Here is a 15,640-nt window from a genome sequence, read left to right on the forward strand (position 1 = left end):
TATCTTCCTCCAGCACTTAAGTGGCTAAACATTGATAGGTTAACACACACAGCTCCACTGAATGAGCTCACACTGAGATTATGACCATAAATTTAAATGTAATTTTTAGACTATCACAAGGTCTTCAAGTTTTAAAAATATTTTTATTTATTTGCCACTGTGTGTGTATGCAGAGGCTGGAAGTGGATTTCTGTTGTCTTCCTTAAGTCTTGCTTACCTTTTTGATTGATCCACAGCTCACCAGGTAGCTTGTCTCCAGGATCCACTTGTCTCTGCTTTCAAAGCTCTAGGATTACAGGCATACCATCAAGCCCAGCATTTATATGGGGGTGCTGGGTACGTGGACTCAGGTCCTCATGCTTGCATGGCAAGCACTTTACTAACTGAGTCATCTCCCCAGCCATTTCTCTTTCTTCTTCAATAGGGTGTGTCTACCTTCATAAATAGCCCAGGTAAGCCTTAAACTCACTTTGTGGCAATATACGTTGACCTCATATTTATGGCAAGTTTTCCAAAATGCTGAGATTACACAGATGCACACCACCAAGTTATGACTTTTCTTTGCCTCATCTTTTACCTTGCTGTTTTTTCCATTGTGCTCCACTGTACTGTCATTTTTCCTTACTATAAAAGTTATACTCTTTCTAGACTCATATGTTTCTTATACCTGATATAAGTCCTCATCATCCATTGTCCTCATCATTCACATATTTACTCATATATTTTTACTTTTGAGGAAGACCTTCGCTGTCTACTATCCTAGCAAAGCCTCTCTTACCTCATCACCCTTGTGTCTACCTGAAATTTGGCATCTTCTAATTGTATTTGTGTACTGTGTGCTTTCTGTATCTGACTGTGAGTTCTCTATGTGAGTCCAGTTGATATCCTTGCCTCATAAAATTGTGCTGGACTTCATTGTGAAGTGATGTTCAAGGACACAATTACCTGTCTGCCAAGCCTCCTGTTCTATATGTAACTTATTCCAAGCTACTATGTCCTCACTCACCTTTTAGGCCTAACACTTGATTTAGATACCGGTTACAAGTTAGATTCTTTATCAGGTACGTAAGTGAGTGTTCCCAGGCCCTGGTGATCACTTAATGTACTCACCAACCTGAGGACAAAGGATTTAATACTCATTGGAATTTTATTTTGATTTGTTGTGGCATCCTTTGACATGTTTTATACAATTCTTAGCTACCAAAATATTCTCAAATGGGCCAAATTGATTTATATAGTTATTGTGTAATGAAACATCTGTCTTCTTAAGCATTATGGAAATGCATAAGATAACCTAATATCTGTCTTAAAAATCAAGGTTTGCCATCTCATTTTTAAGTTTATGAACATTGTTTAATTAGGTAAAGGCTTATCTAAAATACCAGTTTTAGAAGTTTCTATAGTTCTAATGAGTAAAGGAAAAATCACCACTTAAAATTGACAAAATGCATATGCCTGGACCATAAAGTGAAGAAAGACAATATAATGCTGAAATGTGGGACGTTCTTCACCTTCAAGCCGGAAACTTCCTGAAGGAACTTTTTTATTTGGAGCTACAGTATGGACAACAGCAGCAGCACAGGGCTCTGCAGGGATTTCTTCTTTTGTATTTAACAGCTAGTCCGAATTTTTCTCTTGTGTTGCTAACAAAATCTTTTGTACTGTTCACCATCATTTCAATATTGTTGATGCTCTCTCCTTGTTCCTCTACTAACAGGGATATCTGCATGAAAAGATCCCTTAAATCCTTTATTTGGTTTTCCAAGTTAACAAGTTCTTTGTGTCTCTGTTCAATCTCAGAGAGTTGAGCTTTAGTTATGTTGGTTTCTGTAAGTAAGCTTTCATTAAACACTTCCCACCTTCCTTGATGAAGCATGTCGTTTACTTCCTCTTCTGGCACTTCTTTCCCAGCAACTTCAAGCTGCCGGAAGATAAATGTCTTGCACTTCTCTTGCTTTGCTGCTATTGCATCATTGTATACAAACATGATTTGCTGAAAGTGGTGGAACATAGCAGCATACTGAGACTTAAGTATCCTTGTGACCACTGATGATGAGCCATTTTCAGCCTCTGACCTTTGAACTTCTTTACCTAAATCACCCAAGCCTCTGTTAATGTGTTCTGCCTGGACTTTTATCTCCCTTGCGATACTGGAGTCTTTCTTAAGCAGACTAAACCTTCTCATTGAAGCCACCAGACTTTTCTGCTGTTGTCCAAATCTTTGAACATCATCTGCCAAATTGTTAATGTTCTCTTGTAGTTTTTGGATCTCATGTAGATGTCTTTCAGCTACAGGTTCTCTTTCATAAATAACAGCCTGCTGCACAAACACTCCTTGGCCCTCTGCTTCTGTAGTCAACCCCTGACTGTCTCTGGAGAGCTCCATTTCCTTTGTTTTCTGTCTCAGTTCTTGCAGTCGATCTCTCATCTTGGCTTTTCTCCTGTGAGGCAAAAATGATTGAGTTAAACAAAGAGACCGGTAGCAGTGGGCTTGAGATAGATAGCTTACTTTCCCAACAACCATTTCTAGTCTTATAGAAGGAAGTTTAAAAATTGGGAAAATAGCTAGGAGTGGTGGTGCATGCCTATAATCCCAGAAGAGAGGCTAAGGCAGGAAAATCACAAATTCCACACTATCTTAGGCTACATAGGGAGTTTGAAAAGAAAATCCAAATGAATTTCCTTTTGGTGACTATTGAAATATGGAAAATAATTTATAAATTACCTTGAATAATTGGGGCTCCTGTGTGTGAGTCTCATTTATTTGAGTGCAGTAACTGAGAAAGAAGTAATGAGGATATGACTATGCTAAAATAAGTTATGTGATGTTGTTTTGCTATACTAACATGATTTTTCTTAATAAAAGGCACTTTATCCATACTTTTAAAAATTATTTTTATTTATTTATTTGAGAGTGATAGAGAAATAGGCGGGGGTGGGGGGGGATGGAGAGAATGGGCACGTCAGGGCCTCCAGCCACTGCAAACGAACTCCAGACGCATGTGCCCCCTTATGCATCTGGCTAATGTGGGTCGTGGGGAATGGAACCTTGAACCGGGGTCCTTAGGCTTCACAGGCAAGTGCTTAACCACTAAGCCATCTCTCCAGCCCAATACTTTTAATTTTTAAAAATTAAGTATTAGCCTCTGCAGGTACCTGTATTATTAGATATATAATTCATAGTTAATTTGGTCTACATCATGTTAAAAATACATTCATTTTGCTAAAAAAGATACAGTTCACTTAAAATTAGTAAGTAGCATAATAAACCCTATGTGAATTTAAGCAATATATAAAAATGTTGAACTTAATTTTTCTGAGGTCTTTAAATTGTTAATGTTATTTTACAGTTCTGTGTTTCCTTATCCATTGCATATATATCACTATTCTTGGTTTGAATATGCTGAATTGTCTTTGTTATCATTCCTTTCTTACCTTATTAACAAATATAATAAAATTAAGTGTAATGAAATATATAAATACATATAAAATATTGAAATAAATGTATGTTAAAATATTAGTTATCTTAAAAGACAATATAATTTGTTTTGATATATCTTTAAATACTTAGAAATATAATTAAATATACTCTTATTCAATACTCATAATATTAACCTCTGTCACATCCTGTGTTCTGAGTTCTCCATAGGAATCAAATTGATGAACATAATTTACAATAGATAATATGGTATGCACATATAAAATTAAATAAAAGGCATTCTTTGTTAATAAGCCATTATATTTTGAGTGTTTTTGATTTAGATAGGCACTTAGAGGGTTTTATGGCATTTGCAAAGAAACTGTATAGGAATATAATAAGTAGCTCATTGGACTACCCATACCATTACTATTGGTCAAAGGAAAAGGATTCTCATAGAATGGTATTATCCTGTGGGACCTAGTGTTTGACACATTTTACTAATGATTTCAATGTGGTCCTATAGTACATATCAAATATGAGTATCACATAAAATTTGGAAGGATTTTTAGTATGCTGGGAGTGGAGTTGAAATTCAAACAAATTAACACTGAACACTGTACTAAATATAAAAATAATAAACATATTTGGCAGGAAGGTAGGTATGTGAAATATTTCACTGCTTTTAGAAAACATTTTCACCTCTACAAAATGAAAGACCCCTTTGTTCGCAGTAATACCATGAAAAGCATCAGAGTTTGCTATAGACATTTGATCAGAGCTATCAGAATAATGAATACTAGTAGATATATAGATAGAATAGAAAGGCATTCCACTGAATTCGTGCTATTCACAGTACATGGGGGTTGGGGGTATGTTAAATTTTGAACATGATGTTTTGTGATAGAGGTTCACAAATTAAGAATGTCAAATTAACATAAAATAGTGAAATTAGAAAAACTTACAAAACAATAAATCATTGAAAGAAATTTAAATTTTTGCCTCATGTAAGATAAGATGTAATCTGTTGTTATTTTCTAAAACGTGAGAAAGTCTATTCAAGAGGATTAGGCTTATTTAACATGACTGCAAAGATTATTGGGTGGAAATTGCATGGAGTGTCTTAATTCATATAAAAAGGTTTTGAAGCAAGTAGAGCTATGCCAAGATGAGGTACTTTAAGGGGTGATAATCTTGCCCTTAGTAGTGATGTTCAAGTTCTTGAGAAATGACTGAATTAAAGATCTTATTTAAATTATGTCTACACTGGGCAAACAGTTAAACCAGTATATTGATAATGTTACTATGGCTTTAAAGGTCTAGTATATGCAAGAATAAATGCTGATTATGTATGTATTCAACTGTCCTACTCCTGAGATGAGCAATATTTAGAATTAAACAGATATATAAGATAATTTTAGATCTTGATTGAACAATTAGTCAAAGCCTTTATAAGAAAATAATTGAGCTTTGTAACCTAAATACTGAGTGTTTAGTCAGATGAGAAGGAAGAAGGGATACATAGAAATCAATAGGACACCTTTTTTTTGGGGGGGGGGGCAGAAGCAATAAGATTTGATGATTTTTTTTTAACTTGTCAGTAGCACTGTACAGAATCCCTTTTGAAACACTGTCAAAAAGTGTTTCTCCTGATTTTCCCTCTTATTCTTCCTTCTTTCCTCACCAGTTATCAGCCCCAGGTTCTCATCTCCTCCACCTGTGCATATTGGAATGTTTAAAAGGTGAAACTCCTAGTGTCCACCATCTCCTTCAGACTTAATGTGTTTAAATAGTGTCCATCAACTAATTACTCAAATTTGTATCTTCAGTACATATCCCTTTTAAACACCTATCTTCCTGACAAGTTCCCTTAAATGTCAAGTTCTAGCATGGGCCTGTGATCATTTTCTGAATACCTAGACCGCCCCAGCTCAGGAAATGGCAGACTAAAAACTTTGAGTTATTCTTTGTGAGAACTGGCATTACAGATGTTAGTGCTATAGACTTGGCTTTTTAGATAGCTTCTGGGGATCTTCTGTGGTAGGCAGTTTATCCACTGAGCTATCTCCCCATCTTTCAAGATTATTTATCTTAGCTAATAGTACCTATGGTAGTTTAAATGGATGGCCCCCAATATAGTCAAGATTTTAGTAAAGTTTGTAATTTAGATCTACAACCACCTGGCTAGAGGAGGTGTCAGTGGGTGGATCTCAAGGTGTGGTGGTGGATTTGGAATTCCAGTCTAAAGATATACAAAGTGCTTGAGTTGTATCTGGAGTTTACTGTAGCATGCTCGCTTGTTGTTTGGTTTTGGCTTGTGGCTCTTTTCTCTCTCTCTCTGTCTCTTCTTGGAACTTTGAAAGTGGGCCAGCTTCTCCTACCATTATGGAACATCCTCTGGATTGGTAAGTTTCACTAACTATCCCTCCCTCCATAACTGTGCCTGGTTTGCAAGTTCATCTCAGCAGCCTAGAGTTGTGTGCTACAAAATTGGTACCAAGAATGGGATGAGAGAAATCTGACTCTGTATATTTTGGTCTTTTGGAACTGTTGTTTGGGGGCATGGACTTGGTGCTTACAACTAAAGATGCCTTCTGGAGCGGTCAGCCAAGTATTATGGACTATTCTGATGAGAGTTTTAAAATGCTAAGTGCAGGGCTGGAGAGATAGCTTTGCGGTTAAGTCACTTGCCTGCAAAGCCAAAGGACCCAGGTTTGATTCCCCAGAACCCATGTAGGCCAGACACTCACGGGGGCACATGCGTCTGGAGTTCATTTGCAGTAGCTGAAGGCCCTGGTGCTCCCATTCTCTCTCTCTCTCTTTCTCTGTGCCTGTTTTTCTCTCTCAAATAAATAAAATATTAAAAAAAGAAAGGATTGCATTTATTTAAAAAAATGCTAAGTGCAGAATGAATTATGTTTGGAGGCTTGGCTTATGAACTTTCTAAGGGGAAAGAATGTGAAAACCTTTAAAATTAAACTAAATATAGTTTAAAATGTGAGATGGTTATAAATTTACTGGAGGCCAGGGGTTGAATGTGGTGCTTTAAGTGGATGGCCCCCAATATGTTCAAGATTTTGTTTAAGTTTGTAATTTAGATTTATAGCCTCTTGACTAGAGAAGGTGTCATTGGGCAGATCTTAGTGTTTAACTCTAAGGTGTGGTAGTAGATTTGGTATTCCAGTCTAAAGGTATTCATAGCCTGGAGTTTCTTGAAGTGTGTTTACTTGTTCTTTGGGTTTTGGCTTGTGACTCTTCTCTGTTTCTCAGCTTGGACCTGTGAAAGTGGGCCAGCTTCTTCTGCCATTATGGAACTTCCCTGGATCTGTAAGCTTCAATATACCTTCCTCCATAACTCTGCCTTGTTTGGAAGTTCATCTCAGCTGAATAAAAGCTGTCTGCTACAGTATCATATTTCTAAACAAGGAACAAACTTGTCAGGGTTTCTCCCAGCATCTTGATGAGTCTCATATTTATTGAGTTCTCAATGAACTCCTGACATATTTCGTTTCCTTTTTAGAGAGAGAGAGACAGAGAGAGAATATTGTGGCACCAGGGCCTCAGCCACTGCAATCATACTCCAGACACTTGCAACACCTAGTGGGCATGTGTGACCTTGTGCTTGTGTCACCTTTGTGTATCTGGCTTACGTAGGATCTGGAGAGTCGAACATGTGTCCTTAGGCTTTGCAGGCACGCACCTTAACTGCTAAGCCATCTCTTCAGCCCTCTTGACATATTTTGAAAGTTCTTCATACATTCCAGGTACAATTCTACAGTGGTTGTATGTTCTTTTATAAGAATTTTAGATTGTTCTGATCTCTTTTATAGATAAATTAAGATCTCAATTTAAGTGCTTTCAGGATTCAGATGTAATGGGGTTGCTGTTCAAATCCTGGCATTCTGGTTTCAAAGATTTCACTGTTTGCTGTGCTATAAAACTTGGTTAAGTGATGTCAAATGTTGTGGAGAGATTGTCTGGGGTAAGCTGGGAAAAGAGAATTAGGTTGCTTAAGCATCTAGGAAAGAAGCATGGTATTCTTATTCTTTTAACTATTTTTATTTATTGGCAGAGGGGGGGAGGGGGGGAGAGGGAGAGAATGGGCCCACAAGGGCCTCCAGCCACTGCAAATGGACTCCAGGCGTGTGCGCCCCCTTGTACAGCTGGCTAATGTGGGTCCTGGGCAATCGAACCTGGGTCCTTTGGCTTTGCAGGCAAGCACCTTAACAGATAAGCCTTCCCTCTTGCTCTATTCTTATTATTTTAAACTCCTTCATTTATGTTGGTTCCATTGGGTTGGATCTCTGTTTTGATTTTCTTAGTGTCTGAGAGGTAAAGAAAAGGAAGTAGAGAAGATAATGTTCTTAAAATATTAGACTTCAAAATCTTTTAATACATTCATTTCCACTTCTAAAAGGCCAACTAAATGCTTAGCAAGTAAATGCAAGCAGACTCTCTCAAAGGTCACATTACTTTAGAATTTTATAACACCAGGAATTAGAGAACAAGACCAAAAATTTCTTGAAAGGTAGTATATAAACAGATATTATAGAAATATGATGAATCAGCAGATATTTTAAGGCCAACAAAGGAAGTTAGGAGACAAAATAGCCAAATTTTAAGGGATTTTTTTGAACTTAAGTATATCTCCAAAACTATACTATCAAGGTATAAGAAAAGAATGAAAACATTTTCAGAAATACAAGCTCGCACATATGTGTTTTGCTGATAAGCACCTAATCAAGGAGATAAACTAGTTCTCACAGTTTAGATAAAAGAAAAAAAAATTTCTTGCTCTGTGTGTTAGTTACATGGAGGTGTTCACTGTGAAATCATTATAGTATTCATTTGTGCTTTGATCACTTCATATGTGTAAACTAAAGAAAAGCTTTCAGGCAAGGGATGCAACCATGGTAAAATGGTTGTTTTGCATGCACAAGGCCTCCCAAGGGCATACATTTTATTTCCATTGAAAAGTCCAAAAACAAAAGAGAGGGCTGGAGAGATGGCTTAGTGGTTAAGGCGTTTGCCTGCAAAGCCAAAGGACCTTGTTTGATTCCCCAGGACCCACGTAAGCCAGATGCACAAGGGGGCGCATGCATCTGGAGTTCATTTGCAGTGGCTGGAAGCCCTGGTGCACCCATTCTCTCTCTCTCCCTCTCTGCCTCTTTTAATATCTCTCAAATAAATAAAAATAAAGCTAAAAAAATTTTAAAATATAAGAGGAGAAAAGAATGGAATCATAACTATAATACGTTATGTGGTCAAGGTATAAATAATTTTGAATTGTCATTATTATGTGAACATACCCTTTTAGTTAATCACAAATTGTGATTCAACTAAGGAGAAAATGAGGAAAAATATGAGTATAAGAGAAAGTTTAATCCTTATCTTTTATAGACAAAATAGAATTAATGTAATGTAACATCTAAAATTCAAAAAAGAATAGACTAGCCAGATATCTTTTAATGCCAATACTCAGGAAGCAGAGGTAGGAGGATCACTGTGATTTTAAGGCCAGTCTGGGACTACAGAGTGAGTTCCAGGTCAGTTTGGTCTATGGTAAAACCTTAAAAAAAAAAAGAATAAACACTTACATAATAAGCAAATTACCTAAGAATAACATATTTAAAAATGACATTTAGCGAAGTAGTTAAAATGACTGCCTTTGAGAGAAGGAAGCTAAAAATGGGGTATGGTAAGAAAATTAGGAGTCACATATAAATAAATCTTTTTAAGGATGATTTGATGTCTTTTTTTTAAATTATTTATTTATTTATTTGAGAGCGACAGACACAGAGAGAAAGACAGATAGAGGGAGAGAGAGAGAATGGGCACGCCAGGGCTTCCAGCCTCTGCAAACGAACTCCAGACACATGCGCCCCCTTGAGCATCTGGCTAACGTGGGACCTGGGGAACTGAGCCTCGAACCAGGGTCCTTAGGCTTCACAGGCAAGCGCTTAACCGCTAAGCCATCTCTCCAGCCCTGATTTGATGTCTTAAACTGTGTCTCAATTTGAGAATATAAATATCACACTTCAGCAAAGTTAGCATAACATGACACATTAAAACACTTGACAAAGAGTTTATTTTTAATATCACTAAATAAGGAAGTAGTAACAGTCGGGCATGGTGGTGCACACCTTTTATCCCAGCACTCGAGAGGCAGAGATAGGAGGATCGCTGGGAGTTCGAGGCCACCCTAAGACTCCATAGTGAATTCCAGGTCAGCCTGGGCTAGAGTGAAACCCTACCTCGAAAAACCAAAAAAAAAAAAAAAAAAAAAAAGGAAGTAATAACAGTCAAAAAGAGGATATAGCAAGAATAGCTCTTTAAGATAAATCAGTAAGTTAGCTGGCTATAAGTCAAATTTCTTCACAGTGAAAAAAGTATAATCTTATTAGAAATACATAATAAATCGTTGAAAGGAGTTTTGTTTTTTACAAAACTGCCATGTGAGAAAAAGTTTCTACACTTATCACTCAATATTTTTAGGTGTTCTTAAATATATGTACCAGCACAATTATAGAATACTTGCTAAAATACTAACTACAGGAAGCATGTGTATGTTCCCAGCTTTATAGAACACATTCATTCTAGGAAAATTATATGTTCAACTTATAATGTTTGGGGATGGAACTCCTTGGTAGAGTGCTCGCCATGGAAGCTAGACTGGCTAGACAGTAACTCTAGGCATCTGTTGTTGCTGCCTTCCCAGTGCTGCAATTACAAGCATGCACCACTACTCCTGGCATTTTATGTGGTCACTGGAGATTATTGGGTTCAAGTCTTCATACTTGCAGGGCAAGCACCTTCCTCACTCAGCTATCTCCTTAGGCACCTATTGTTTTATATTTGAGCAAAAAGTACTTGAAGGAACTATTTAAAATACACAAGTATGTATTTTATATTCATTAACCTTAATGGATTTGTTATATAAACCATATATTAGAATTTCTTTTTCCCTTTAGATCTTTATTTTATTGGTAGTAAGTAAAATGAAAACAGAATTAGATTTCCTTTTGCTGCTGTATATCAGGACTTGTATGTGATGTCAGGATTGTTTGTATGTTCAGGTATAATGTGCAAACTATGACCATCTTTGTTGATGAAAACCATGTCTTCATTTCTTTCTTTTCTTTTTTTTTTTTTTGATTTTCTAAGAAAGCGTTTTCTTTTACTAAGATGCCTTTTGAGTTAAACCTCATACCCACACAAACTGTGTGTGACTGGACAGTACATTTCACTTCTAGTTACTAGAAGACATTTCTTTAAGAGACTGGGATAAAAAAGGGAAGAGGAAACTACAGTCTGCTTCTATATCCATCCAACACCCTGCTTTCAAGACAACTGATGAATTTAAGTCAAACTACAGATTTTTTGAACCAAAATAAAGGACATAGGATAGTGAAGAGAAACACTATTTAAATTTTTTTTTTGTCCTTTAAAAAATATTAGTCCCCTTTTAAGAGTTTACATACCTTAATGAGGACACAGAGCACAAGAGGGAGAAGACACAGCACCATAGTTTCAAACATACAAAACAGTACAAACTAGAGTAAGACCAAGTTTCCCAACACACCAAGAAAATATAATTGCCTATTTTAACAAAACAAAACAACAACAACAAAAAAATGGAAGGTATGTTCAGGCGAGGATGGAGAAGGGAGTGCTAACACCTTGTACTACAAGGCAGGAACTGGATTTCCTTACCAAAAAACAGAAAAGAAAAACCAAGCTCCCAAATGGATTTTTTTGTTTTTTGAGGTAGGGTCTCGCCCTATCCCAGGCTGACCTGGAATTCACTATGAAGTCTCAAGGTGGCTTCTAACACACAGCGATCCTCTTATCTCTGCCTCCTAAGGGCTGGGATTAAAGGCATGAGCTACCATGCCCGGCTGTACTCCAAATGGATTTTTGATGCTGAAACTGTCATATGCTGCTGGTAACAGTAAATATATCATATTTGTATATTAAAAAAGGAAAAATAATGTATTAAACAGTCAGTAGTCAGAGACATTTTTAGAAAAAAGTAAAAACAAGTCTTTTTTTCTTCCTTTCTTTTTAAAAATGGGTTTACCAAAACAGAGACACCTTCAACCCAGCATCCTCCAGTAAACTATGGTGCTGTTTAGTAACATCTGCTGGGGTCTTCATTTATTTCTTTCGAGCATTTTGAAGTATATTAAAGTTAAAGAATCTTTCCATTATTAGGTTTCTCAGGAATAAATTGTTTTTTAAGTTACCATTGATCTTTAACTACTCTCTTGTAGGTGGACAAGTATACTTACTGAACTTTGCCATAGTTTATCTTGTTTAGGGAGTCATATTACATAGGAATGCCAGCAGTGTCCTGCTGAATTCTGGATTCATTCTAAGTCTAATTTGGTGTGAACACTAGAGTCCATGGAATTTGTTGATTGTAATCCATGTTGTGTAAAATAGACTAGAGGTTGAGTGGTAAAAAGCTTGCCTTTATATGCATATGCTCTGGCTTCTATTTCCAGTCTGTGTCCCACACACCCCACATACACACTCACATGTGCACATGTATATATCCATAATTAGATTATATTAGATTAGATAAGATTAGATTTAGATAGATGGATGGATGCCACATTTTCTTTTCTAGTGACTTTTAAACTGTAAATGGGAATCTCATTCCTGTTGTCACCCTGGGTAGGCTAAAATGTTTATTTCTGTGTCTATATATATAGAATATGTTGTACTTTCCCCAGTTCATCTAGAAGTAAAGATTTATTTAGGGTTTACCTAAACCCCAGCCACTGAGATCAGGTATTTTCACCAGTAGTCCAGTGTAGAGATATTGAATTCCTACTCTTCACTGTGGCTGTGTGTGTGTGTGTGCTCATTCATTTATAGCACATGCAAGTTTTCCTTTCTTATTTCAAAAATTAGTGATATAGTTACAGAGTTTGTATTTTTTAAATTAAGGTTATATCAGATATCTCCATATGTCTTGAATAGGAGGGAATCTTTTCTTGATGAAAGTTATGCAGAGTTAACATAATTCAGGCTATTCCCCCACTTCTTGCTCATCTGTGTATAAATTGATTTAATATAAGTACTCAGGTGCATTCCCATGTTGCATATAAATTGCATTTTCTAGTAGTTGCATTTTCATAACTGTGTGCATAACTATTTCCAATTTAATTCATTTTATATCTTCATAAATTAGGATCTAAGCATATTAGAATTTGAAAGTTGAAACAGAGTTCAACCAAACCTAAAATATGAAGCTCATAGTTGTGAATTTATTTAGTTGCTTAGGATAGATAAAACTCAGGAGATCATTGTTTTCTGTGACACAAAGTGTAATTTACATATCTTTGATCTTACACATGGTATTTTTAAAGAAGAAAAACTAGATCAATAATTGACATGTGTCATAATCACCCATAATAATTTCTTCTGAGAAAGAATAAATCTGAGTGACTCAAATAAAACTTTTTCCACCTTACTCCAGAGTCCAAATTCCCAGAGAAGAATATGAATACACATTCCGTAATACCATAAGAAATATGCACTGAGGTAGATGTTTACAGATATTTTTAAAAACAAACAGTTCTTTCTGAAGTTACTGTGTTGATGAGTAAAATATTTCAAGAACTGTAACACAAAGTATTTTCTTACTCTTGTGTGTGTGGATAACTTGCAGCATTTCAGCAGATCAGGGTAAAAGTTGTATACCTTACTAGAATGTTAACCTCAGCAGCTAATTAATAAACAAGGGAAAAATGGTGGTTTCTAAGAATGAACTAAAAATTAAGGTAAATGTTTTCTAAAAATGAACTAAAAAATAATGCAAATTGTGTACATTTTCTTAGCTTGAAATAGCTGACAGTTTTTGTAATGCATTATTTCAATACTTTTTATTCAGTGTAAATGAGCTCTAACTTGCATTGCTAAATTTGTCTGGCAAGGTCATTTTTTATTAAGAGTTGTGTAATTTTTTAATTAAATATATATAAAATGGTCTACTAAATTATTAAATGTATAACTTTGAAGATAAAAAGTCCTAGGTTTTACATGGCCAACTTTCAAACACTTATTTAAAAATATTTGTAAAAGCTATTATTAAAGTGATTGAAATGGTATATTTGTTAAATTCAAATATGTTAGTAAGTATAATTTAGAAAAGTATCTTACCTGTGCATATGTGTTGCACTTAAATGTTGCTGACTTAAAAATTACATTAATTCAATACTTTGAAAATATTATATCAAGTTTTATCATTTAAGCACTTTGAACATACTAGCTGACACATTAAAAAGTTGGCTAAATACTTTGACATTTTATAGCAGTTCTTTCCCAACAAATTAGTTGTAGTAGATGGTGGGAAAACAGTGAAGAAATTAATTAAATATGTATGGAAATTATCTTGGTTTTAAAGTTTGTATAATTATCTTAAATTTGGGCATGTGATTATTTTTAATATTGAATATGAAAGTTTTGTAAAGCAAACTCAGTATGATTAATTTATAGTCTACAAATGAAAGAATTTAAATTTCTTTTTATAGGACCTGATTTTCTGTTTTCAGAGTTTTATAGAATTAAAATGAATTATTTCCACTAAAGTTTATTAATTAAGATCTTTATACTTAACCTTGTTCACATCATCAGTAGGCATATGAACAGATCAGCTTTGTTCAAATCTAAGCAAAAGAAGTAATTTTAATTACCTGTTAAGCTGTTTTTCTTCCTGTCACAATATAGCTAAACTTCAGTCTGTGGATATCTCACTTCACAAAGCACCAAAAAAGAACCATTTTCTTACCTTCCTGTCTTGTTCCTCTTGTTTTTCCACCTTCCGTGTTGGAGTCCTTTCTTGAAGAGAAAATCTGAGAGCCATCGAATGTAACACTTGAGGAAATTGTTTAAATCTCTACTTACAGATCACAATGCTAATTTCTCTTTGGCTCTCATATAGTTAATTGAAAGCCAAATAGTGAAGTTAAATAAGGTGGTGATAAAATTGTACTTTTGCTGTAAATATCCAATGAGAAGCACAGATTGCTTCTTTCCTGGAGAATCAGGTTCTGCCTGTTACACGCCTGTTCTTTAGATTAAAGGAAGATCATTTTCACTGGAGGCAGTTGGTAACAGGAAGTCCTTGTTAAACTACCTGCACACAGTGTTTAGCTTCTCTTAGATCTAGACCTCCATGACCTATAAAGTACTTTACTTCCAAAAATAGTTTTGTAATACATAAAAATTTCTTTTTCTTTAAATTCAAAACCCACTAATATACATAATCAAGTAGCATAAATAGGTATGGAAATGAGTTTAGTGTACAGGATTTTACATTTCATTGAGTATGTAGAATTTAGGAAATCCCCTAAGGTATAGCTCATAAATCATAGAATTTCAGAACCAGAATAGCCAGAAAAGAACTCATCTTTAAATTTTCCACTTTACTCTTTTTTTCTTCAGTGTAGGGTCTCACCCCTTCCAGGCTGACCTGGCACTCACTCTGTAGGCCCAGGTTGGCCTTGAACTCATGGTGATCCGCTTGCCTGAGTGCTCCTGAGTGCTAGGATTAAAACGTGCATAATCATGCCTGGCCCTTTCTTATACTGTTCTCTTGATGCTTATATATACAAGAACTAAAGTTATACAGAGTCTTAAGGTGTTTATTATGTTAGTATAGCAATTCAGTGTTAAATTCTACCAGGATGAAATATTTATAGAAAAAAATTAGAAATGAAAATTTTCTTTCATAGCACCAAATTTATGCCCTCCCCACCTTCTCACTAGTGTCATCCATTTAGATTTCCTGCCTCCATCTCCCAAGTACTGAGATTATAGACAATTCTTGGCACTAAACCTGGCTTTTTATGTGCATCTTAACTCACCATTGAGCCATTTCCTCAGCTCAGAAAATGTTTTTTCTTCTCTCAGGAAAGTTTCTGTTGAGTGAAAAAGAAAGCATAGGTATATACAGTGTGCTAGCGTTAGGAAGACAGGAAATGTGTATATAAATAATCAGAATTACATACATACATACATACACATCAGTATACCAGCGAGCATCTATAATGTTCAAGTTGTGGTATAAAATATCATTTTGCCATTCACTCATTATATTTTCAAAAGGAAACAATGTAAAGGTGAATTAAATATTAGTGAGAGTGATTATGGGTAGAATAAGGGAGGGCAGAGAGGTAGATAGTAGGGTTTGGTGATTATCCTTTGTTTTTA

General features: G+C 35.4%; 2 protein-coding genes across 3 annotated transcripts in view; one reads left to right on the forward strand and one right to left on the reverse strand.

Annotated features, from left to right (window-relative positions):
* Positions 1 to 15,640, forward strand: part of Arl13b (ADP ribosylation factor like GTPase 13B) — a 70,505-nt gene that overhangs the window by 27,664 nt on the left and 27,201 nt on the right. The gene's annotated exons all lie outside the window — the stretch shown is intronic.
* Stx19 (syntaxin 19) lies at positions 1,544 to 14,316 on the reverse strand. Its single transcript, XM_004663304.2, has 2 exons — positions 14,217 to 14,316; positions 1,544 to 2,441 (listed from the first exon to the last, which is right to left on the reverse strand). Exon 2 carries the CDS (start codon positions 2,426 to 2,428, stop codon positions 1,544 to 1,546), a length of 885 nt encoding a protein of 294 aa, XP_004663361.2. The 5' UTR covers positions 2,429 to 2,441; positions 14,217 to 14,316.

Source organism: Jaculus jaculus, chromosome 4 (genome assembly GCF_020740685.1).
Source record: "Jaculus jaculus isolate mJacJac1 chromosome 4, mJacJac1.mat.Y.cur, whole genome shotgun sequence".
NCBI lineage: Eukaryota > Metazoa > Chordata > Mammalia > Rodentia > Dipodidae > Jaculus > Jaculus jaculus.

Excerpts from the sequence above, each read along its gene's own strand:
- Stx19 (XM_004663304.2), bottom strand. The coding sequence starts at position 2,428 with ATGAGAGATCGACTGCAAGAACTGAGACAGAAAACAAAGGAAATGGAG.